The sequence below is a fragment of the Fringilla coelebs genome, assembly GCF_963513975.1.
Source record: "Fringilla coelebs genome assembly, chromosome: 20".
NCBI classification, from domain to species: Eukaryota; Metazoa; Chordata; class Aves; order Passeriformes; family Fringillidae; genus Fringilla; species Fringilla coelebs.
Genome location: NC_140046.1, coordinates 6,285,802 through 6,310,049, shown reverse-complemented (window position 1 = coordinate 6,310,049; position 24,248 = coordinate 6,285,802). Strand labels below are relative to the sequence as shown.

Below are 24,248 nucleotides of genomic sequence, written 5' to 3'. Positions count from 1 at the left end.
CCCGCCGCTCTCGCGAGACTGCCGCCCGCGGCGGGAAGGGGGGGGGGAGGTCTCGCGAGATCCCGCCTGAGGTAACCTTGGAGACCGGCGGGCGTCGCTGCGTGCGGCCGGGCGGGGAGGGGGGAGCGTGGTGTCGCGATAGTCGGCGACAGCCGGGCCGATGGGGGATGGCGGGGGTGATGTTCTGCGAGCCCCGAGACCTCTACAACATCATCAACCAGTACCGGTGGAGATCGCGGCTGACGGAGCCCAACTACCTGTGCCTGCTGGGTGAGGCCGCGGCACAGGCCTGTCCCGGCCTTACCTTGTCCCTGCCTGCCCCTGTGTCTGTCCCTGCCTTGCCTTGTCCCTGCCTGCCCCTGCCCCTGTCCCTGCCTATCCCCGTCCTTCCCCCTGCTTGCCGCATCCCCTGCCTGTCCCTGCTGCTGCTGCCCCTTCCTCTGCCTCTGCAGTCCCTCCTCCTGCCTGTGCATGCCCCTCCCTGTCCCTACCTGTCTCTGCCCTGTCTGCTGCTTCCCTGCCTGCTTTTTCTGCCCCTGCCTGTCCCTGCCCCTGCTCAGCTCAGGCAGATATCCTAAGCCAACAGGGCTTGTGAGGAAAAGCACACAAATCACTTCTCACCATTTCTGGGGCCTGGCTCTAGGGACCTTCCTCCCATCCCATTTCAGGTGCTGTGAGCTGGTGCTGCTTTGGCTTTCCTCGTGCTCAGCTCTCCCTGCTCTCATCAGTCCCATGAATACACACTCTCCCCTGCTGCTCTCAGAGGTTTTAGAACTGGACTAGATTTCTCAACCATTAGACAAAGATTCCTGATAACCACATCCATTCTGCATAGTGCCAATACCCCCAGAGGGGTGCCTGATATTGCAATGTCATTCAGTGTTTTGGTGAGGGAGTCAGCCAGTTTGGGAGTGGGGTTGGGGTCTTTGCAGTGCCCCTCTCCCCAGCTCTGGAGCAGCAGAGGCAGAGCTGCTGGGCAGGTCAGGGCAGAGCACAGGGCAGAGCACAGGACTGAGGCTGGCAATGCTGCAGGAGCACACCTGGGTCAGGACTAACACTGCTGGTGTGACACAGACTCACATCAACCCTGGAGTTTGTTATACCCACACCAGAAGGCCTCAGTTTTTTAAAAAACAAATCATAGAATCATCAAGGTTGGAAAAGACCTTCAAGTTCATCCAACAGGTGACCCTGCAACACTATAACCACCCCTAAACCATATCCCCAAGTGCCACATTTCCAAACCTCTTTCTCTGAGTGCTGCCTGAATTCCCACTGACAAAAAACAAAGAGGATTCCACCTTTAAAAGCTAATTGCTCTCAGTTGATTGTTTGGTTGTTTTTTTTTTTTTCAGATGCCCGTTCTCAGTTTGAATTCGACGACAGCCACATTGTTACAGCCCAAAAGATTGTACTGGTGAGGGGATTGCTGTTTGTGTTAAACCCCCCCTGGATTTAGCAATTAGCAGGAAGCCAGAACTGGTTTGAAACCCAGGGGAATTGTCCCAGCCCCTGCCCTGCCTCGGCCGTGCCCCGCGCCTGCCACTGGGGGGATGTATTCTGTCACAAAGCAAAGGTGGCTCCAGCAGCCCCAGGGATTGGCACACAGCAGCCGAAAATCAGGGGAAACATTGCACAAGAGCTCACCCAGCTCAGCCTTGCCTCACAAGGCCAGCGCTGGCATCTGCACCGCTGCTGCTGGTGGAGCAATCAGCGGGGTTTGCATCATTCCTGACTGCCGACCCGGGCTGTCAGTGCCGTGTCCACCCACACGTACAAACACAACAAACCCAAACTAGAGAGCTGTAGCTTGCAAGATGCCAGGAGTGTTGATGGCAGCAGAGAAGAGTGGAGCCGTGCCCCTGATGGAATTGCTCTGTGATTTTGGTAGAGTCCTGCGGGGGAGTATGTGATCCCCAATCCCCAGGAGCTGGGCTATGTCAGATTCTGTGTGGTGTATGACCATGACACTGGCTTTTTGGAGTCCACTGACAATCAAGAGGAGGAGGAGGAGGAAGAAACAGGTATGTGTGACCCGTGTCAGTCCAGTCCTCACTGCTGGATAGAGATTCTTCTCATTCCTCATTTAATTTTATGAGCTTGTTGGAAGAGATGTAAATGTTCCCAGTTTTATGTGAAAAACTGTGCCCTGCCTCTGTTTTTTCACTGTGTTGTGTATGTTCTCAGGGTTCAAAAATCCAGGTTTTATTTCAAGGCATTCTGGCAGTCCTGGTTTTCCATCTGTGGATGATCCTCTGAAGCTTCTTGTTGCATGTGAGGAATGGGTTCTTTTTTTGGCCACATTTCCCTGAGATTTGGCTTGTCCAACAATTGCCTTTCAGGGAGCAGCGCTTCTTCAGAGGCTGAAATCAGCAGCTCAGATTCCGTGAGTTCCCAGAGTGAGTACTTCCTTCTTTGAGGGTCACAGAAGGCTTTCACTTCATGATATTGAAAAAGATTTACTTTTAATAGGGGTGGTTATTTGATGGGGTTCATCAAGAAATGTGAAGTGCTGGAAACTTTTCCATGGCATTGTTCAGTTTTCCTTGAACCATGGAAGTGTTTGGCTTTCACACATCCTTTGGCAAGGAGCTCTGCTGCGAGCAGAACCACTTCTGTTTGTTTGAGCTTTACAAAGGCTACAGAGTTTTAGCAAAGATTTACATCACTTTTTAAAGAAAAAAAATGGTGGAGGTGTAAGGGGAATGAATAAAACAAGCAGGTTCCGAAATGCTCAGTGGTGAGGCAGGAGGGGGAAGGTGTGAAGATTCAGAACTGGGTTTCTATTGTGCTGATCTATTTCTAAAGCAGACATAGCTAGAGGGAAGCAGGATGGTTTCCTTGGGAGGAGGAGCAGCCATCTCACATAATCTACTTCACTGAGGGGGGTGTTTAAAACATTTGTGAAGAATTTAATTAAGACACTTCCTTTTTTTCCCTGTTTGCCTAAAGCAGGCTAAAGAAAAGGGCCTCCATAAAACTAAGATTATTAAATTTAAATTAATAAAACTTCCCTATTATGGAAACTTATTACAAGCATTTCCCAAAGAAAAATGGGGAGAGGAAAAGAAATCTGGTCCTAGAAAAGAAACCAGGAGAGGAATAAAAAGATCAGGATGAGAGGGGAAAAGCAGCACCCCCTGTAACTGACCTGCAGCAACAAGTAAAGAATAAGTTGAGCTTTTAACAAAGTTTTCTCCAGAGCATGAGATGGAATGAAAAGGGATTTGCTGTGGATGCTAGGGAGGCAGATGGAGACACTGAACCTGCCCAGGCAAACAGCTCTTTGGTCTCTTTAGGTCCTGAGGAAGGAGATGCCCTCTTCCATGCCAGAAACTTGGAGCAGTTCACCCGGCACCCCGTGCTCCTCCTGAAGGGAGGCTACAGGCGTTTTTCAGCTTGTTACCATTTCCTGAAGAGCCACAAGACACTGTGGATGCCTCAGGTGAGATGAGACTAATTTCCAAGTAGATGACATTAATATTCAACTGGTGATGGCTGGTGAATTCAGGTTAGATGGTGTTGCAAACCTGGTATGACAGTAATTTCAGACAAAGGAATTAAATGAATTTGAGTTACTGTGCTTGCTCTGAATCTCACCACTGATTCTTTTACAGCCACACTTCTTCCTCTTCTATTGCCTGAAAGGAAGTTAATGGAAACAAGCTGGGAATGTTCCCCTGATAACCCCAAAACTGGCCTATGGAGAGTACAGATAACTGAACAAACAGTAGCAAGTGATGACAGGAAGCAGGTTGCTCTCTCACACGTGGTTATCTGGCATAGTACTCAGCAAATGTTTTCAAACAGAAGTACAATTCCTACCAAGCACTGTGATCCATGTCTTTTCATCAGGAAGGGTCACAAGTGCCTTGTTTCAATAGGCCCAGGAAGAAAACAGCCACTCAAACACTGTGTCCTGATTGCTTGGTTTCACCTATAAACATCAATCTATTTAGTTTATGAGAAACAATTACCCTTTATTGCACATTTAGTACAGGTAGAGCAGGTTAAGAAGGTGCTGGACAACAGAACATTTCATTCCAAGGTGTATTTTGTTCCCATTGTTCCCATCTGGTTCCCAGGAAACAGCCCATGACATGGTGCTAACCTGGGGATGCTACAGCACAGGAGAGAAAATCATTCACTTTGTGCTGCCCTGTGAGAGGCAATTCACTGCTGAGCTTCCTGCTCACACTCAGCTGCACACAGGCACCTCCTTAAATTGAGGATTGAAGATTTAAATTGTTAGACTCCTCCTTTGTGCTCCTGGAGCAGTATCCAAGGCACATCCCCTCAGGGATGTGAGGCACTGGTGGCTGCCTGTGTGTTTTCCTCCTCAGCCTCCAGGCTGTCACACCGGATGCAGCTGTGGATTTGTGCTGTGCCACTCCAGGGCACCTGCAGCTCTGCAGGTGGCAGATGATTTCATTTAGCCTTGTAAACAGTAACCAGGGAGAACATCAAAGGAATCTGTCTGCTGCAGCCCCTCCAGACAATGGAAAGAATGTATTCACCTCCTGTTTAGTTGGGATTTGCTTCAAGTAATGCCACAACAACAGTGAGGCTGTTAAATATTCTCAGTAAAACTAGCAAAGACTTCAAAATACAGCAAATCCAGGTGATTAAATGAATGATTACACTAAAATATGTCATGGGCTGCTGACTAAGTGCCTGTTCAACTCTTCACATGACTTCTATTTAAGAACTTATTGAGCAAAGACACTCTCTAACCTGAGCCTGTGGTTTCTTTCTGGCAGGAGCTAGACACCTTCCAGCCATACCCTGTAGAAATACTGCCTGAAAAGCTATATATGGGCAATTTCAAGCAGGCCAGTGACAGACAAATTCAGAAAGATCTGAGGATCAAAGCACTGGTCAACGTCTCTGAACAGCCTGTAACACTGTAAGTTAAACAGTTCAAGGCTTACCCTCACCAGTGTCTGTGATGTGAAAAAATGAGGTGACACAGAGTTTATTGGCAGAGGAGTCAGTGCCTGTGGCCTTCCAAGGAAATCTCTGCAGATTCCAGTGCCATTTCATGCTCAGTTTTCTAATTTCTGCTCTAGAGTTAGCACAAGAGCAACACAGTCCTGCAGCCCTTGACCTGGGTAAGAGGAGGACTGGGAAGCCCTTGGTATTTCAAGTCTATCACATACCACCACTCTTCAGGAAAAACCTGTATCTCTAAATAGCTTTCAGAGAAAAATCTTACCAACACATCTGTGTAAAAGCTAAGTCATCAATATGTCATATTTTTGGTCTTCCTTCCTTACCTGCTGTGTCCATGAGCAGACAGCCCAGTCTGCAGGCCTTGCTGGAAATTCAGTTTCACACAGTGAAAAAACCCAGTGGCATTTCTCAAGGTGGTGACCCAAACAAAGTAACAAATCCAGTTACTCACCCCAGGACATGTGCACCAGCAGACATTTCTCATGCCTTTGGCTCCAGAGGAATGTCTCTGCACTGCAGGTAATATTCCTGTGCCCTCTGCATGATGTGCTTCCACATTTTAGAAATTCCTCACCAATTTTTTGCCTCTCTGAGTCTGTGGAAGGAGGAGATACTGCCATAGAAAACCACATGAAGGGAACTGGGGGGCCCCATAAAACAGCCACCACACACTCTGTGAAAGCACATCTGCTTTCAGTTCATCTGTTTATCTCTCTGTAGGTTATCTATCTATAGGTTAAGGCATCAATATTGATACCATTGAAATGGAAAATCAGAGATTAAAGTGGTTCTGTGTTACAAACATCTCTGTGCCTCACCATAATAAATCCCTTATCATGTTAATGATGACAATGATTAAAAACTCACAAATGTAACAGCAAACAAAATGATCACCTTGCCTCCAACAAACACATCTTGTCAAGGCTGCTCCTCTGCTCCATGGGGTGTGTGTGCTCTTTTTCCAGGTTTGCAGAAGAAGGTAAATCCCTCCATGTATCTGTTCCCGATTCACCCGAAGCAGATCTTTTTTCTTCCTTCCCCACCATTTCTCATTTCATAGGTGAGTGGATCCTGATCTAGAATTCCTGAGCCCTTGCTCACTGTAGGATATTAGATGGGAGTGACAGGAAGCCCAGACAGGAGGGTAAGCACGCCCACACCCTGATGGATACCAGAGCTGCCTCTCTAAGCAGCCTGATGGACAGAGAGGAGATTTTACAGGGCATCTGACTCTGATGTCCCTGCTCACCTAAAGGATACCTCACTGATAACAGGGAGCTTTCCACCCAAATCTTTGCAGCAGGGAATCTACCAGGGCTTCATGGGATTCCCTCTTACTCCTTTGACTCTCACCAGCCCAAATCTTCACCCACCAGAGCTTTATCTGAAGCAGAGTGTGACACACATTAGAGAGCTCAGCACGAGGCATTGATAATCTTTGTGATTTGCAGTGCAGACCCACTGCAGGGCCCAGGAAGACTTTCAGGTTGGACAGCATGAACCTGCCTTCAGCTGATTACATCAGATAGGACAAGAAAAAACACACTCTGCAGCTCAGTGCCTGCAGCTCAGGCTCCTGCAGCTCCATCCTGATGCTGTCCAACCATGTTGTTATCTTTTATTTTGCTTATCAAATAACACCTGCCACAGAGCAAGGCCCTGCTGAGCTGTGCTGGACAGAGCCAGAAGCAATCTGGCCCTGTCCCCATAGAGTTTAACCCAAGTTCAGTATCAGACATGACAACTCCACACAAAGAAACAACATTTGAGGATATAACTTTGTAGTCCTGAACTGAATTTCATTATTTGGTACACCTGAATGCTGACATTCACTTACTTGCCTTTCACTGTGCCTCATGCTTTTTTCCAATAGTATTTCAGAAGTTTCCTTCTGACATTACACATGATTTGTGGCTGTGTCCAGACCAGACTACAAGAGCCTATTAGCCCCACTTGTGGAAGTGTTCCACTGTTTACCTGATAGTGGAACTGTTTACCTGATAGTGGAACTGTTTATTTGGCAGTGGAGAGCAGATTACTCAAACCAGAACACGAGACTAAAGCTCTCCACATACTCCAGGAGGAGCGTGCATGTCCTCATGCCAGGTGTATGTTGGAGTGAGGCCAGTTCTACCCAGATCTTAGGATAGAACTAGTATCTCACAATAGAAATGAGTTTAAAAATGCTGGCTTAGTGCTTGGGAAAAAAAAAACAACAAAAACATTTTGACAGCACTAAAAGAAAAGGTTTTGCTCTATGAATTCTGGAGTTCAGTTGCTAATATTTTTAAAACATCATTCTGTCTAGAGAGGGAGAGAAAGAATTAAAAAGTTATTAATTAAATATGCAACCTTCTGGGCATAATAGAATTTCAGTACCTTTAGACCTGTCTGGGGAGAGTTTGTGATGCTGACCACAGCTGGTAGGTCATGAAAGACCACTTCTCCCCAGATCCCTGATGTGAGGGTGACACTGATGTGTAATGAAGCATTGACTGGTCATTGTCATTGCTGCTGCTCTTCAAGGCCACGTTTGAACTGTGGATTTTTAAGAAAGGAAAATGCTTACAGAAATGGGAGCTGGCAGTGCCCATCTGCTGCTGTCAGGGCTCCTGAGGGCTCCTGTCTCTCAGGCTGCAGCCCTCCTGTCAGCTGTCACCAAATTAGTGCCACGGGGAGCTCCATTTCCAGCTCACTAATTTGTGACTGGCATTTCTTGGCTCAGATGCTCAGCTGGATGTGGGACCAGTGCTGGTGTTCTCCAGCCTGGGGATCAGCCGGAGCAGCACGGCCACCCTGGCCTATCTGATGCACTCCTGCCGCTTCTCCCTGCAGGTATGTCCCTGTCACAGTGCCACACACACTGCCTCTGCACTTCCCCTCTCCTCCTGAAACCCCATCAGTGTCATGAGACATTCTCTGTGATTTCATGCACAATATCCACCTGAGGATGGAACTGATTATATGATTTGAGATTGCATCTTCTTTAGACCATTAAGGAGGTGGATTAGGTGTGGTTTTGGATCTGTGAGTGCTTGCTCTAGAACTTGTGATATTCTTGTTTTTCCTACTTAACTAGAGGGCTAGAAAAGCAAAGCTGCAGATACAGAACAGGATATTTATCTCCTGGATTTGAGGGAAAGAGTGGAAGCTACTGCAGTTAATCCTATCTCTTAATTCCGTGGTGTTAGAGAAGTTCAGAACTCAGTGTTCTGAACAGGGCTCTCATTTACCATTGACTTCAGCCCTGACTCCTTCCAAAATCCTTTTATATTCCTCCAGAAGCAATCCCCTCCCACAGACACTTCTGTATAGAAATCTGCAATGGGATAATACCTGCCCAGAGGGGATGTGCAGGTCAGATGGCCAGTACAGGCTGTTCCATAGCTCTGAACAAGGAAAGAAATTAATGAAGGATGGCTGGGAATGGCCTGGGTGTACAAGAGCCTGGTGGGCTCTCCCCTGGTGCCAGGCCTTTCTCCCTTTGCATACAACACACAGGCAGCATCTCCCGGTGCCTCCTAACAGGGAGCAGGAGAGTTCCCATGGCAACTGGCCAGCCTCTCCTTAAAAACCTCACCCTTGTTTGGAAAGTTCAGGAGCTTGAAGGGATTGATACAAACTTCAGTAAAGCTGTGTCTGTATCTGATAAGGTGATTGATTTTGTGCAAACATGTCCAATGTAAGAGGAAAGCTCTTTCCATGGCTGTGTGCCAGTGGGTAATTAGAGGCTGAGGGTGCCAGCAGGGCTCAGACAGGGTTCAGCCCCTGCACTAACAGGGATGTGATTGCTCCTGCAGGCTGATAACAGCCACTCACTCACTGAAGCACAGAGTGTGCTTCAATGGCAGTGCAAAAGTCAGAGCCTGAGCCTTGCCATTCCCCTCAGTTGGCATCAACAGGTTGGTCTCAGCATTTTACTAAATGCCAAAAAAAAAAAGAAAAAAAAGAAAGAAAATATTGACAGGGCAGTGCTTGCAACAGATTTCTTTGATCCTCCAGCCAATCCAGGCAAAGATCTTTGAAAGCTTCCAAAAAGGCAAAACCGAGGCAGAGTTGGGATGTGCAGCCCCTGATTCTATTAGTGAGCAATATGTGAGCAGATTTATTGAGTCCAGGGGAACCAGAGACACCCACACTGTGAACCCAGAGGAGTAAATATTGGAATATCAGCCTCAGAGCCTGCAGAATCAGCAAGATTAGAAAAACAAACCAATGGAGCACTATCTGCTGACCTTTGGTCTCATTTCCCTTAAGCAACCCTCCAAGTGCAGGGGTCAAGCTCTTTTACAGGCAGGAAGATGAGCACTGATAGGAAAACCCAGGGATGGAGCTGGAGTAATGCTGGTGGATCTGCCCTGTGTGTGTCAGAGTTTCAAGGTGATTACTTGGAGCTAACAAATAATTAAGATTACTGTAATTAATACAGTGGGATAACTGCAAGGTCATAACTGCTCTGCCACATCAGGTCACACCAATCCAAAAACATGATAACCTTCATTGCTTTGTAACCTTTATGGCTGATACTTCACTGCTTTGCTCATCATCTGTGGAAGGAACAGCATTTTAGGGTGGAAAATCCAGGATTGCATTGCTCCAGCAGAGGAGAAGAACACTCAGTAGTGAAAACAGCCTGAGCTGTCCACATATCCAGGAGAGCAGAGCATGAAGGGGACAGGTTTCTCTCAGGGTCACATCTGGATCCAGCCTGTCCCCACTTTGGCACCAAAGATTTCTCTCAGGGTCACATCTGGATCCAGCCTGTCCCCACTTTGGCACCAAAGGTTTCTCTCAGGGTCACATCTGGATCCAGCCTGTCCCCACTTTGGCACCAAAGGTTTCTCTCAGGGTCACATCTGGATCCAGCCTGTCCCCACTTTGGCACCAAAGGTTTCTCTCAGGGTCACATCTGGATCCAGCCTGTCCCCACTTTGGTACCAAACTCCTCTCTGCGGGTTCTTGCTGTCCAGCACAGGCAGCAAATACAAAGCTGTGTTGACTGAATTGTAGCTGCTTTGTTCAACTCCTAACACTTCTTTACTTTCCTTCTGTTTGCAGAGAGCTTGGAAATACCTTCTGAAATGCCAAATGAACATGAGACCAAACCGGGGCTTTGTGGAACAGCTCGCAGCCTGGGAGACCCAAATCTATGGGTACCCAGTCACAGACGTGTCTGAACCAAAGTACTGACAGAGAACACCCGTGGGCAAAGCCACTTCCCTTCCCCTCTCTGGAGAGAAAGTTACTTGAAAGCAGTGTGAAAAAAGACCCAAATGGAATGGAAAGGCTTTCCTCTAGCTCCATGTCATTCTGGGTCAAGATCTGGAGCTTCCTGGGGAACTCACCTGTGCTGGAGGAGGTTTGGGGAATACAAGTCCTGCAGGATGTGGTCCATTAGACACGGCTCGACTCTTTTGTAAGCAAAGGGGATTATAACCACAGCTGTGGGGCAGTCAGTAGGGTCATCTCTGTAAAGGTTTGTTATCCGTGGTCTGGAATAATAAATTTAGAGTCTGACAGTGCCCACGTCCAGTCCAGAGAGGTGACAACAGAATTTCCCTGTTTCAGAAGTCCCTGTGCCCTGTTAGTGCCTTCTCAGCCACCTCAGCCTCTCACAGCCTCGCTGGCTGGGTTGTTGACAAGTCCACTCTTCCCATTTGCTGCCTTCTAATCCTACAACCAAACCTCTGGGCAGACGTGATGACTTTAAAGCCCAGTGCTTGTCACATGAAACCTCAACCAGTACCTAAATCAGTCCGTCCTTGTTCTTACAGCACTCCGAATTCTGTTCTCTGAATCACAAAATAAAACACAACAGAAAACCCTCCCTGCCTTTGCAGCACTCTGTGTTTGGGATTTCGCGGTGCGTTTGTTTTTTCTCATTCTGACACGCGCGCCCAGGGCCGGGAGCGCACCCCGAGAGCTGCCCGAGCTGGGAGCGAGCCCGGCGCACCTCACACGGCCCGTGCTCCAGCCGAGGGCTGCGATTCCAGGGAATTTCTCGTTTTCCAGGCTCCGCTCTGGAGGGAAACACGGAATAAAGGAGGCCCCGCCCTCGGCCCCGCCCCGGGGCGTGTCCGGAAGGGGGCGGGGCCAGCGCCGCCCGTCGCCGCGGGCCGGGCCGGGCCGGTCGCCGCCGCCGCCATCGCCGCCATGGCCTGGGGCGCCTCGCTCGCCGAGTGCCTGCGCGAGTGGGAGGAGCTGCAGGACGGCTACCAGCGCATCCAGGTACCACCGGCCCCGGGACACCCCGGGCACGGGCCCGGGGAGCGCTCCGGCCGAGCGCGGCACGCCGCGGTTACCGGCACCGGGGGTGGGGGATCCCCCGCGGGTGCCCCGCAGCATCCCCAGCGGTCACGGCGGGAGCCGGGCTCCCCCCGCTGCAGTCCGGGTGCTTTCCCCCCGTGCCCCAGCCCTCGGGTACGAGCCGTGTGCCTTGGGGCAAAGCGTTTCGGAGCAGGGCAGGGGTGCCGGGCTGTGCCGGGCTGTGCCGGGCTGTGCCGGGCTGTGCCGGGCTGTGCCGGGGCGCGGGGCTCAGGAGCAGCGGGGTTCCCCGGTCTGATGCCCCGGCCCGCCGCGGACGTGGCGTGTAGACCTCAGATGTCCCGGTTTTGCTGCTGGGAGCGGGGAGCGGCGGTGCCTGGCGTGGCACGGCCGGACGAGGTGCGCAGATGCTGTTTCAGTCCTTATCGCTGCTCTCAGCCCGGCTCGGGGCAGCCCGGAGACAGCCAGCCCCGCGGGGACACCGGCCAGCAGAGCCGAGCGCTCCCGGAACGCAGGCACGCTTCAGTGTCCCCACTGCCGTCCCCTGTCACCGCCGGGCTGGCCGGGGGCTCCGTGCCAGGAAGGTGACCGGTGTCAGAGGTGCTTCCACCTGCTTTGTGTAATCCCCAGGGCGCTGCCTGCCGGAGAAGGAGTGGGCAGGGTTCAGCTCACACAGGGTCACCCAAGGGAAAGGTTGGCCAACATCTCCTGCTGCCGCTCGGGTCACTCGGCTGCAGCTGCACCCGTTCCCTTTCCCCCTCCTTCCCCCCGGGAGCGGGGTGAAGCGGATGTTGTTGCGGGCACGTCGCTGCTGTGCCCAGATCTGGGGCAAGGGAGGCTTTGAGAAACCTCCTCTTGCTCCATAGGGGTTGCGTGGATGTCCCGGGTCGCCCACTCCGAGCCCTGAGTGCAGCCACTCAGCGCCGGCCCTTCCCTTCGGACACCTCCTCCCTGGGTCGCTCCTCCCCAGGCTGTCTCCGATGCTGGCACGGCTAAAGGACTTGTCACAAAAGCCACTTGCTCACAGTTAACTCCAGAGCCAGGAGGAGGTGACTCTAGATGGCAGCAGGAAAGCTTGATGGTCAAGCAGGGAATGTCCTCGGATAAATCAGGGACATAAATCACTGCTGTGGAACCGGGACTATCTGGGATCCGTTCCCTCCTTGCCGCTGCTTGTCACCAGAGGGAGAAGGATTCTCTCCTCTGCTCTTGGTTTCACCTTTCTCCTTTGGGAACAACTTTTAAAATCTGGTGATCAAGTGGTTGATAAGAGCCACAGAGTTACAAGGTTAGAATTTGTTTGTGCCAAGGTCTAGTCCAAGGGTTGGTGTGAGCAGCGTGTCATTCCCTGCTGGAGGTGGCACTGAGGCTGCTGTGGCTGAGGTGAGGCTGCTTTCCTGCTGACCTGGACAAGCAGCAGCAGCATTTATCCAGCAGCTCTCCCCTTTCCCTACTAAAAATAGTGGAGAAATGCAGCCAGCCTTATCCAGGTGTGGTTGGGTTACAGGGTGCTTGGCTGCAGCCCTGCTGGGAGCCTTCTTCTTTGTCCAGCTCACGGACAGGCTCCTTCCAGCTTCCCAGGGGTGCTCAGCTGGAGCCCCAAAGCCACCAAGAGCTGCTCATCCTGTGCCAGCACTCAAAGCCACTGTGGTACCACAGTTGTACCCTGGCCCACCCAGTGTTTATTCCCAAGTTATTCCTATCTGCTGTGTGCAGTCATTGGCGTCCCGAGCACGGGAACATCCTGTGGATATCCTGCTTGGGATTGGGGCTGGGCATCCCCATGGAAGCAGGGCTGGCTGCAGGCTGTCCCCAAGCACACCTGACCTTCTGCAGCCACCCCTCCTCTCACCCAGCAGCAGCACAGGGGAAATTAAGGACATTTTTTAACAAAAGCATCACAGAGGGCCCAAGGACAGGGGTGTCTGGGCAGGGAGCTCTAACAGGTGCTGGTCTCTCCTTCCCAGGACAACCACAGGCTGTACAAGCAGAAACTCGAGGAGCTGACCAAGCTGCAGGATGGGATCTCCAGCTCCATCACCCGGCAGAAGAAGCGGCTGAAGGAGCTGTCCCTCTCCCTCAAAAAGTGAGTCAGTGCTCTGTGACAGCACAGGAGGGGAGAGCAGCAAGGACAGGGCTGCTGAGCTCCCCTCATGCCTCAAATCCAAACCCCTCTGCAGCCAGGGGCTGTGGAGAGGCTGTTCTTCCTCAGCCCCCCTTTCCTGGGCCCTGTTTGCAGTTCAGGGTTTTGCAGGTACCATGAACTTCTCCCCTCCTGCACAAAGCTCTCCCATCCTTGCTAAGGGTGAGAGACCCATCTGGCCTCACCTTGCTCCCTTCTCTTGGGCAACATCACAGCCTGACAGAGGAGCTCACCCTGCAGATGGAGTTGTGGACTTGCCTCCCATGCACCTTCCCTGTCCTTGGGGTGTCCTTGCCCCAGTCAGTCACTTGTGGAGTGCCAGCACGTGCTGGTCACGATCCAGAGGCTCTCCTGGTGCCAGTGCCTGTGTTTGCTCCCCAGATGCAAAGCCCAGGCGACTCCCGAGCAGGAAGCATCCATCCAAGAGACCCAGAGCCTGATTAAAGAGAGGCAGAACGTGTTCTTTGAGATGGAGGCCTATCTGCCAAAGAAGAACGGGTGAGAAGGCGCCTCAGGGCCACCCTCCACATCCCTGTGGCTGTAAGGCACAGACCCTGGAGCTGTCACCCTGCACCCAGCGGCGTCACAGCTGTGTGGCTTCACTTGGGCTCCCCAAGGACACCTGGGCAGGAGCCAGCAGTGCTGCCCCTCGCTCCTCTGCCTGCTTGTGGCCGTCACCCACCCTTGCCAGTGGTTGTGCCCGAGGAGAAGCCCTGGTGAACACCCCAGTGCCTGTGGGAGGTGGGGTGTGAGCTCCCCCACCCGTCCCCCTGCCCGTGGGAGAGGATTCCAGAGGGTTTGTGGAAGCACCTGAGGGCTCATCCTTGGCCCCACTGGTGGCACAGAGGGGACAGCTCCACAGGCAGGTCCTTGTCCTCACACTCTGCTCTCTTTCCAGGTTGTACCTGAGTCTGGTGCTCGGCAATGTGAACGTGACACTGCTCAGCAAACAGGCCAAGTACGGCCCCTCCTCGCTGCTCCTCTGATTGTCCTGGCTTGGGATCCCCTTGGCACCAGGAACAACAGCTCCTCCCAGGCAGACATGGGGCTGGCTTGGCTCACCTGGTGTAGATTCCCTTCCTGAGCTGTTTTCTGCATCACTTCCCAAGAATCAGCCAAATCCTTGGCTCCCCCTCACATTCCTGTTGCTGGGCTGGACCAATAGCTCTGACAAGTTAATGGGATCCTCCACCAAAGGATCAGTGTTTCCACTGTATTAGGAACGTCCAGGAAAGACAGACAGTGGATAGTCTCCTCCTCTTCCCTTGGGGAAACACCAGAACTTGGTTTTGGCCCCTTGGAGCCTTTCCCTTGCCAGAGATGCCCAGCCAGGAGCCGCTCCCCTCTCCCTCTGTTCCCCAATCCTCCCCTTGGAGATGTGTGCACATCCCAGTCTGCCCATCTTCCCCACCAGGGCCACCCCCAGGCTGGGCTGGTTTGGGGAGCTCAGCTGTGTCCCAGCTGTGTGGAAGCAGCCTGATGTGCTCTGCTCTCAGACATACCCCCAAGGCAAGGTTCTTCCTGAGTGTCTCCCAGAAACATCACTTTGCCCAGCCAGATGGGATGGGAGGACACAGATTTCCAGCAGCCCCCTTGCTCCAAGCCTGTCCTTGTGCTTCCCTGCAGGTTTGCATATAAAGATGAGTACGAGAAGTTCAAGCTCTACCTCACCATCATCCTACTCATTGTCTCCTTCTCCTGTCGGTTCCTCCTCAACTCCAGGTGAGTCTGGCTGGGTGCTGGGCAGAGATCTCCTCCCAGAGCCCCCCTGCCCTTCTCTCCCATCCTGGAATATCCAGAGCTGAACAGAAGATCCTGCTAGAGCATCTGGAGATGGCGTGGCCATTGTGGCCATGGTGGGTGGTGGGGAGCAGGTCCCTTCCCTTGGGGGTGGGCGTCCCACGGGCTGTCACCGTGCCCGTGCCCCCAGCACGTGCCTTTACACCCTGCTCTGTGTCACCCAGGGTGACAGACGCCGTCTTCAACTTCCTCCTGGTGTGGTACTACTGCACCCTCACCATCCGCGAGAGCATCCTGATCAACAACGGCTCCAAGTGAGTGCCCCGAGCCCGGGGAGGGGCTGGGCCTGTCCCAGGGGAGCAGCTCCCTCCCACTCAGGGTGTGTGGCAAACCCTGCTGGAGCTGCAGGAGGGCAGGAGGAGCCTCCCGTTCCTGCGGGGGCGGCGCGGGCGGGTGGAGCTGGAAGGGCCCTGGTGCTGCCCAGCCCCGAGGCCCTGGGTCCTGCTCTGAGGCATTTCCCAACCAGCTCTGGGAGCTCGGGGTGGCTGGGGCTGGGCTGCTCCACTCTCCAGGCTGCCTTTGGCTCTGGATTCACGCTCCAGATGTGACAGTGCTTCTCTGTGTCTGCCCTCCAGGATCAAAGGCTGGTGGGTTTTCCATCACTACATCTCCACCTTCCTCTCAGGTGTCATGCTGACATGGTAAGTCTGTGTCCCTTGTCCCACGGAGGGGCTGCCTGGGCTGTGGGACAGGCAGGGCTGGCTGTCCCCTCCCAGCCCCACGTCCCCCAGCCAGCACTGTCTCTCCACAGGCCAGATGGGCTCATGTACCAGATGTTCAGGAACCAGTTTCTTTCCTTCTCCATGTACCAGAGTAAGTGCTGCCACGTGTGCTGGGACAGGGACTGAGAGTGCCTGCAGAGCTCTGCAGCACGTGGAGACCTGGCTGCAGCTGCTCAGCTCTCAGCTCACCTGGCGCTTCCCTTGGCCTTGTGGGATGATGCTGAGGCTGGAAGGTGATCCCTGGGCAGCTCCTGACAGCAGCCACGCTCTCCTTGCAGGCTTTGTGCAGTTCCTGCAGTATTACTACCAGAGTGGGTGCTTGTACCGGCTGCGAGCGCTGGGAGAGAGGCACAACATGGACCTGACTGTGGGTGAGTGGGATGGCCCTTTGCTGGTGCCCAGCTCACTGGGAGCTGTGGGTTGTACTGAAGGCAATGGTGACACTTTGATTTGAGGGCACTTTCATCAGTGGCAGGAAGAGTAAAAGCTACAAGTCAATCCAAAGCATCCCAGAGATGCTGTCCCGTCTCCTGTGGAGCAGCACCACTCCACAGGATGCTTGTCCCCCTCCTCCTGCTCTGCTGGGACCACCAGCCCACAGCTAGCTCCCTCAGGATGTGAAGTGGCAGTGGATGTGGCTCTGGGCATCCCAAGTTTCCCCAGGAAGCTCCTTCAGACATGGCACATCCCTCCAAACCGCAGGCACTGTGGGCTGTCACCTCCCCAGCCCCTGTGGCACCGAGGGCAGGAGCTGAGGGCCAGCTCCACTGGAGCCCAGAGCCCTGTGTTGGATTAGGAGTCCCTGCCACTGTCCCCCCTACAAGTGCCCAGTGAGGCTGGAATGGCAGGATCTCCTCAGCCAGGCACCTGTGGCACTGAGCCTCCCTGTCCTCCACGTCTGGAGGAGCTGGGCTCCATCCCCTGTCCACCAGCACATTCCAGCTCCTCACAGAAACCTTCATCTTTTGCAGAGGGCTTCCAGTCCTGGATGTGGAGAGGCCTCACGTTCCTGCTTCCCTTCCTCTTCTTCGGGCAGGTGAGGCTGCCCCAGTCCTTGCAAGATGCCAGAGCCTGGGCTGGGAGTGGGATGTGCCACGTTCCCAGCTGTGCTCGGTGGCCTGGACATGGCACAGACCCCATGGGCTGCCACAGCAGGGAAATGCTTCCAACAAATGCTGAGCCTCTCCCTCCAAAGCACCCACCTCAACTAGGGAAGGGAGATGGGGAAGAGCTGGGGTGGTTCTGCTGCAGTGGGAACCCTTCCAAAGCCTTTCCAAAGCCCTTCTGAGCTCCAGCTTTGAGCTGCTGCTGCTGAAAGGATCGAGCCCTTCCTTGATCAGATGGTTGAGGCTGATGGCCAAAGGCTGCTCTGAGGCTTCCTGAGGCCTGAAACAGGGGGGATGTCCCAGCTGGGGTCCTCTAGGAACGAGCCCCCTGCCCTGGATGGGGTCTCACTGCCCCCACACGAGGTCGGTGTGGGGTTTATACCCAGAGGGAGCAGCTGGACAGGCACCAGCCTGGGCTCTGAAAGCAGCAGCAGCTGCCCTCAATCTTCTCTCCCCTGCAGTTCTGGCAGCTCTACAATGCCATCACCCTGTTCCGCATGCTCCAGCACCCCGAGTGCAAGGAGTGGCAGGTAAGGAGGCTCCTGGGAGGGCCCTGGCAGGGGGATGCCCAGGCAGGTCCCTCCTGCTGACCCCAGCCTCTCCTCCTACAGGTCCTCATGTGCGGCCTCCCCTTCTCCATCCTCTTCCTGGGCAACTTCTTCACCACCCTCCGTGTCGTCCACCAGAAGATCCAGAACAAGAACCAGGACACGAAGGAGAACTGAAGCGGGGCCCTGTGGGGGCCTGGACTGTTTCTCCCCACTGGCTCCATCCCTGTCCCCATCTCCTCAATTCCGTCCGGACTCTGGTGTCTCATCCCATCCCTTGGAGGCCTGGGTGTGGGACAGAGCTTGGGGCCTGCTCCTGGACAGTCCCTGTGCTCAGCACGGGGCTGGATCCGTGCTGGAGTCACTCACCTGCAGCCAGGAGCACCCTGCCCCTCCTGTCCTGGCTGCCTTCCCCATCCAGACAGCTTGGGACAGCCACTCCCCTCCCTGGCACTGGGATGTTCTCTGGATGCTGCTGCTCCCCCTGGGACAGGGCAATGTCCAGGGACTGCCTCCCCCAGCCCTGTGTGCTGAGGGCAGAGGCTCTCCAAGGGCAGCTGGGGCTGTGCACAGCCCTGATTCCCGGGCTGCCCCAGCTCCTCCCTCACCGTCAATCCACAGGGAAGGGGTGGCTGGGGCACGGGAGGGGTGGGAGCAGCAAGGAGCAGCCTGGGCTGGCAGCTCCTGAGGCTGCAGATGTGAAAATAAAGGGAAGGAGCTGCCCTGGGTCACCAGGACAGTCTGGGAACAGCTCCCACACTCTGCTCCGTGGCTTTGGTTCATCAGGAAGGGGGTGCTGACACAAGCTCCCTGAAAGGAGGGCGGAGGTGGGGGCAATGGATCCAATTGTCACAGTAGGACAAGAGGAAACAGCCTCAGAGTTCACCAGGGGAGGTTTAGAGAGATATTAAGGAAAATGTCTTCACAAAACAGGGTTGTCCAGCCCTGGCAGAGGCTGCCCAGAGCAGTTGTGGAGTGACCATCGCTGCAGGGATCTAAAAGCCATGTAGATGTGGCAGCTGGGGACGTGGTTGAGTGGTGGGTTGGGTAGTGCTGGGTTAAGGGTTGGACTCAATGATATGGAGGGGCTTTCCAGCCTAAATGAGCCCATGATTTTATGAAAAGTCATCTCCTTGTGCCCTTCCACCAGAGCCTGAGCTGCAGGGGGTGCTCCTTCCCATGGCATCCCAGTCTGCACGGGCTGTGGCCACCCAAGGAGCCCAGCAGAACCTCAGTGTCCCTGGAGGTGGGGAAGGGACACCTTGTACCAGCTGTACCAGCACCGGGAGCTCTGGAAGAACCAAAGAGCAGGTTGGGCACAGCTGCACCCCAGTCCAGAGCCCCCCACTGCCATCCTCCCTCCCCTCCACAGCCCAGCACTCAGGGTAGGGGCTGCCCCCAGCTCAGCCTAAACCCAGAGCTGCCACCATATCCCCAGATTTGCTCCTGGTTATCATCCATTGCTCCTCTTTCCCTCTGGCTGAGCAGAGAGATGCAGGAAGCAAACTCCAGACACAGGATTTTTATTCCAAGGGTAAATGTATTTAAATAATTTACAATCATTGGACAGCCTAGAAGTCTGGGGTTTCTGTTGTTTTTCATTTTTGGTGGTGTTTTTTTTTTTTTTTTTTTTCCCCATGCTAAAATCACAAAGATGTTAAAAATAAAAACCGCATTTAAAAACCGACCGTACATGGTGTGAGGGAGGGGCTGGGCTCAGGAGAGCAGGCAGGGCCCCCACGGGCTGAGACCCTGCCTCCAAACCGGCTGTATTCCACAGGGAGAGGAGCTCCCCGCTGCTGCTGGAGCCAGGGCAGGCAGCAGGAATGGAGCAGGATATGCTGCTGGGGCCATGGGACAGCTCTGTGCCCAGAGCCAGCTGCCAGCCCCACATCCCAGAGCTGGGCAGGCAGGGGTGGCAGGAGGGAGGCAAAGCTGCAATCCCAGCCCCAGCACAGCTCCTCCAGCCCTCTGCTGTCCCTGCAGGCCAGGGCGGGCTCCAGCCCCAGGGATAAGGCAACACCTCGTCTCCAGGGAAGGACTCCCTGGCAGTGTCTGTCCCTCGTGTCCCTGGTCTCAAGGCCAACACCGGTGCCACGGGGTGCACCCTGAGGTGCCGGTGACACCGCTGACACCGCAGCTCCTGGACAGCAGCCTGAGCTACCCCCCTGCCCCTCTCAACCCTTCCCAGCCCCTGGGTGCCCAGCCTGCCCCGAGGGAATGCTGAGGCCCTGGGAGGGTTGGGAGTGACACCGGGGTAGCCGTGGGCTGGGGACCGCGGCATCACCCACAGCAGCAGTGGGCGAGCAGGCACTTGCCGGCTCCCCTGGCCCACGCCTGGGGACCTGTTCTCTCCCCGGCCCCGCCAGCCCCGCTCTTAGCTCCACACATCCAGGGAGTAGCGGCCCTTTGTCATCAGTTTCTTTACATAGTCCACGGCCTGGGGCTGGCTCATGTTCCCAAACTCGGACACGATCTCGTAGAAGGTGTTCTGCACGTCCCGGGCCATGTTCCGGGCATCGCTGCAAACACAGAGTGAGTGAGTGAGACACCAGAGCACGGCCACAGAGCCACCTCCCAGTCTGCAGGGTGTGCTCACCCCAGCGCCCAGGACTGAACCAGGACAGCAAAACCCACCCAGGGCTTGTCATGCACAGCTGGGGAAACTGAGTCACGCTCCTCTTCCTGAGAATTGCCCCCGAATCCCCATCCTGTGCCCAGACCTACCCGCACACATAGATGTGAGCCATCCCCTCGTTAACCAGCTTCCAGACATTCTCCTTGTTCTTCTTCAGTAAGTGCTGGACATAAACCTGGCGGGAAACAAGGTGGGAGTGAGGGGAGAGAAGCAGAGCCCCCACACCACAGACCTTTGAGAGGGAGGGATGCAAGGCTGCGCTCATGGGCAAGTGCAGGGTGCTCCTGCCTGCCACGGGAGTGATGGTGGGCAGCAGGAACAAGTGGCAGGAGGAACAGTGTGGTACCTTCTCAGCCTGGTCCCTGGAGAAGGCCACGTTGAGCTGGGTGAGCACTCCCTCCTTCTGGAAGCGGGCCAGCTCCTCCCGGTACAGGTAGTCCTCGCGCTCGTGGCGGCAGCCATAGTAAAGCACTGTCTCACCCACCTCCTTGCCTGCAGGGTGGGTCACACAGCCCCCATCAGCTGGGCCCTGCCTGCCCCTTCCCAGCCTCCCCTTGTCCTGACACCCCCAGCCCTGTGCTCTGCCCCACCCTGGCAGCAGAGCTGCACGATGGTTTCTGGTTACAAGGGGAAGCTCAGGACTGATTCTCAGGAGTGGCCACGGGCTTTAGAATCAAGTCTGAGTGACCTGACTGGGATTACTTGGAGGTGTGGTGGTGGCATGTGGTATTCACATGCCCTCTGAACAGAGAGAGAAGCAGTGAGACAAGCAGAGAAGAAGGAAAACACAATTCTTATACCCCTTGCTATGCCTGTTTGTGCAAAAGCAGAATGCAATATGGAGATTGTTTCCCCAAAGTGATGGTGTTTTGTTCCCTTGGCCTGTCAGGGCCAAGAAGTGTTTGTGTGTGTGGGACTGTCACAAGTGAATCAGAGATGAGTGCAGCTCTGTGCAGTTGTGAGCAAGAGTAAGTGCATGGCAGATTCAGTTTAGATGAAATGTACATAGTATAGTACAATAAAGTAATTCATTAGCCTTCTGATGATGGAGTCAGATACATCATTCTCTCCCCCCTTCACCAGAGTCACCCTTGATTTACAGTAGTGGCAGAGATCAGAGAAGTGCCCCGGGTCTGTCCACCCCCAAACATCCTCTGTGGCCAAGAGCAGGACAGAACACCCTTGTGTGGACAAAACCACCCAGCCCCAGCGCTCTGCTTTTGGCTGGGCACACCAGCAACAAGAGCAGCAAAGCTGCACCCTGGAGGCACCAAACTGCTCCCACATCTCCCTGGGCACTCACTCACTCACTCACCCTGCTGCTTGAGCCAGGCGCGCTCCTGGATGAAGCCGAGGAAGGGGGCGATGCCGGTGCCCGGCCCGATCATGATCACGGGCGTGCTGGGCTTGAAGGGCAGCCGGAACTGCGACTTGCGCACGTACATGGGCACCAGGGAGCTGCTCCCCTGCTGCCCGGGCACCTTGCTCCTCAGCCAGCTGGTGGCCACCCCTTTGTTCAGCCGGCCCGTCTTGGTCTCGTACTCCACCGTCACGGCGCAGATGTGGATGGAGTTGGGATGGACCTGTGTAGGGGGATAGAATATAAGAAAATGGAGATAATGCAGAAAGTGATCTCACCCCTAAGGAGTTGCAGCTGGGTTAATTATCAAAGGTTAGGAGCAGGACTGACTTGTACAGGACACAGCTGTCACCAGTGAGAAGAAGAGTGCTATAAAAGAGTGGGGTGGCAGCTTGAGAAGGGAACTGGAGTCAGTGCTCAGAGGAGCTGCCCATGAAAAAACACCAAGAAGGTGTGCAACTTTTGCAATAGGAGACAACAGCATGGAACCCCTGCAATAAGATGACAACAGACCTGCAGGGAAGAGATGCTGGAACCAGGCAGAGAAGGAGCCCTAGGAACCCACACTGTGCTCAGGAATGGGGACAAGTTCACCATTGTGTTAACACTGGGACAGCTATTCCTTCCTGCATGCTCCTCATGGGGCTTCTGTCTTGTCCTCAACTCATCACGGGACCACTGAGCTTCCCTGGAGGTTGCCAAGAGGCACTTTGGACCAGCCCCTAAAATGCCACCTTGCCAGGCAAATGGGCAAAGAGGAGCAGGGCTCTAGAGAGTGTATCAGGGCACAGCTGGCTGTAGCATGGGACTCCACACAGACCCAGTGGGAAGCTGGGATAACTCCACACATGGAGATCACTAAATCTGCCCCTCTCATAGCAAATGTCACCAGGAGAAGCTCCCAGCTGAGGGGAGCTGCAGCTGAAGAGGTCCCTCCACAGCCACATTCCCTGCTGGAAGCACACCCACCTTGGAGGAGGAGGCGATGGAGTAGTAGCGGGCCTGCAGGCGGGGCAGGAGCTCGCACAGGTGGTCGATGGGGGGGCGCAGGGAGGGCATGTCCTGCAGGATGGCCAGGATGTTCCTGCGGGCCTCCACCACCCAGCTGAGGTACAGAGCCTGCAGGCAAGGAGAGCACAGGCATCACAACCTCCCCATGGGGCTGGCAAACACCTCCCTAGAGCCTGAATTGCTGCTGGTAAAGCCCAGGGTAAAGAAGCAAAAAGGGGCCTTTGCATAATATCTACGGATGCTTAATTCAGCTGCACAGTGAGATGATCAGGTGTGGAGGGATAGAATGTAAGAGAATAGTGCAGAAGGCAATCTCACCCCTGAGGAGCTGCAGCTGCACTAATCACCAAAGATTAGGAACAGGCCTGCCCTTGACTGGCCATAACTGTGTTCAGTGAGAAGATGAGTGCTACAAAAGAGTGGGGGAGCTGGGTGAGAAGGGAGCTGGAGTTTGTTGGCTGTGCTGTGAGGAGAAATCACCAAGCAGGTATGGAGCTTTTGCAATAAGATGACAACATTCAGGTCTCCAGCACGCACACCTGCAGAGTCCAGCTTTCTCTCCAGGGCCTGGGGGCTGCCTGACCCTGGTCTGGGGGCAGTACAGAGATAAGGGCCCATCAGGAAAATAGGAGGGAATGCCTCAGGAACACAGGGACAGGGGAAGGAGCCAATGGGGTCTAACTCAGGAGATGCTCCCCAGGGCCTCCACACCCGCTGGGCTCTCTGGGTGCCTTTTGGGGATCCCCAGGCCAGCGCAGGCAGGGCAGGGCAGTGCTCCCACCTTGCCGTCAGCAGCAGACGAGGCCATCTTGCGCAGGCGCTCCTGCTCGCCGCCGTCCGAGGCGTACTGGGCCAGCTCGTAGAGCACGTTGGTGCGGGGAGGGTTGGTGATGTCCAGGTAGTAGGTCAGGGCTGTCCGGTAGGATGTGGGGCAGGGGAAGGGATGCTTCTTGTTGGATTCCTCTGGAGAAGTGGGAGAGAAAGAGAAATTAAAAATCACCCAGCTCGTGCTGTTGTGTTAAGAGGTTTTGTGCCGGCACAAAGTGAGGGCTGGAGACAGAGCAGAGCGGGTTTCAGGGAGGAGAGAGCAGCCTGTGGGTCAGAGCCACAGCTCCATACTGAATCACCTCCCTCCCCAGGCAGCTCTACTCCATCTCCCAGTAGCCCATTTTGTGTTTCACAGATGCTGCCTGACAGTTTAGCAGCAAAAAATACACTGTGTTCCCCAAGGGGCTCCCTGCCCTGAGATGTGCACACACGGTCCAGCAAACCCCCAGGCTAAGCAGGGGGCTGCCCTCTGTGACTAATTTGGCCTCAGGCACTTACACCTCCTTTAGATCTGGCCTCAAAAGGGTCCTTAGGCTCTGTCAGCCACATACAGCTGTGCCAGCAGTCAAGGCTGGAGCCGTTCTGTTCAGCCTTCAGAGCTCCATAAGGGACAGGAATGACAGCACAGGACACTGCACAGGGGGCCACAGGCTCCAGCAATGCCTTGAATCCACTTTGTCTCTAGAAACCAGGAGCTCTCTCAGGCTTCTGAGCCAGCACATCTGCTGCCTCAGGTCTGGCTGTGCTGCTCCAGGACATGATGGGCAGCAGCTGCCATCCCCTCCTGCCAGAGGCTGGGAATGCTACCCAGGAAGAGCTCCTTGGATCATCACAAGTGCTCCCTGCTGGCAGCTCAGTCCCCAAGCCTGTGCCTC

At 54.4% G+C, this 24,248-nt stretch overlaps 3 protein-coding genes across 6 annotated transcripts in view; 2 read left to right on the top strand and 1 right to left on the bottom strand.

Annotated features, from left to right (window-relative positions):
* Positions 1 to 147: 147 nt before the first annotated feature.
* STYXL1 (serine/threonine/tyrosine interacting like 1) lies at positions 148 to 10,777 on the top strand. Its single transcript, XM_084219309.1, has 9 exons — positions 148 to 270; positions 1,356 to 1,417; positions 1,892 to 2,024; positions 2,343 to 2,399; positions 3,300 to 3,445; positions 4,761 to 4,906; positions 5,919 to 6,013; positions 7,679 to 7,788; positions 10,012 to 10,777. Exons 1-9 carry the CDS (start codon positions 168 to 170, stop codon positions 10,141 to 10,143), a joined length of 984 nt encoding a protein of 327 aa, XP_084075435.1. The 5' UTR covers positions 148 to 167; the 3' UTR covers positions 10,144 to 10,777.
* Positions 10,778 to 11,020: 243 nt separating this feature from the next.
* Positions 11,021 to 18,170, top strand: TMEM120A (transmembrane protein 120A). Its single transcript, XM_084219206.1, has 12 exons — positions 11,021 to 11,181; positions 13,185 to 13,303; positions 13,742 to 13,858; positions 14,259 to 14,318; positions 14,987 to 15,082; positions 15,325 to 15,414; positions 15,736 to 15,801; positions 15,912 to 15,973; positions 16,161 to 16,253; positions 16,854 to 16,918; positions 17,450 to 17,518; positions 17,600 to 18,170. The coding sequence occupies exons 1-12, from the start codon at positions 11,107 to 11,109 to the stop codon at positions 17,711 to 17,713; spliced, it is 1,026 nt and encodes a 341-aa protein (XP_084075332.1). The 5' UTR covers positions 11,021 to 11,106; the 3' UTR covers positions 17,714 to 18,170.
* A 194-nt stretch (positions 18,171 to 18,364) lies between these two features.
* POR (cytochrome p450 oxidoreductase) overlaps positions 18,365 to 24,248 on the bottom strand; it is a 30,353-nt gene continuing 24,469 nt past the window's right edge. For all 4 annotated transcript variants that reach the window (XM_084219202.1, XM_084219203.1, XM_084219204.1 and 1 more), the window contains exons 12-17: positions 23,327 to 23,508; positions 22,504 to 22,653; positions 21,490 to 21,757; positions 20,521 to 20,666; positions 20,264 to 20,349; positions 18,365 to 20,058 (exon numbers count right to left, since the gene is read on the bottom strand). In XM_084219202.1, the coding sequence (XP_084075328.1) occupies positions 19,914 to 20,058; positions 20,264 to 20,349; positions 20,521 to 20,666; positions 21,490 to 21,757; positions 22,504 to 22,653; positions 23,327 to 23,508 (977 nt within the window). In that variant the 3' untranslated portion in view covers positions 18,365 to 19,913. The remainder of the gene's footprint in view (positions 20,059 to 20,263; positions 20,350 to 20,520; positions 20,667 to 21,489; positions 21,758 to 22,503; positions 22,654 to 23,326; positions 23,509 to 24,248) is intronic.

Bases quoted from the DNA above. Each gene is read 5' to 3' on its own strand.
- STYXL1 (XM_084219309.1), top strand. From the start codon at position 168: ATGGCGGGGGTGATGTTCTGCGAGCCCCGAGACCTCTACAACATCATC. The intron at 1,418-1,891 runs GTGAGGGGATTG...TGATTTTGGTAG, and splicing joins CAGCCCAAAAGATTGTACTG to AGTCCTGCGGGGGAGTATGT. The intron at 7,789-10,011 runs GTATGTCCCTGT...TTCTGTTTGCAG, and splicing joins CCTGCCGCTTCTCCCTGCAG to AGAGCTTGGAAATACCTTCT.
- TMEM120A (XM_084219206.1), top strand. From the start codon at position 11,107: ATGGCCTGGGGCGCCTCGCTCGCCGAGTGCCTGCGCGAGTGGGAGGAG. The intron at 15,083-15,324 runs GTGAGTCTGGCT...TGTGTCACCCAG, and splicing joins CGGTTCCTCCTCAACTCCAG to GGTGACAGACGCCGTCTTCA. The intron at 16,254-16,853 runs GTGAGTGGGATG...CATCTTTTGCAG, and splicing joins CAACATGGACCTGACTGTGG to AGGGCTTCCAGTCCTGGATG.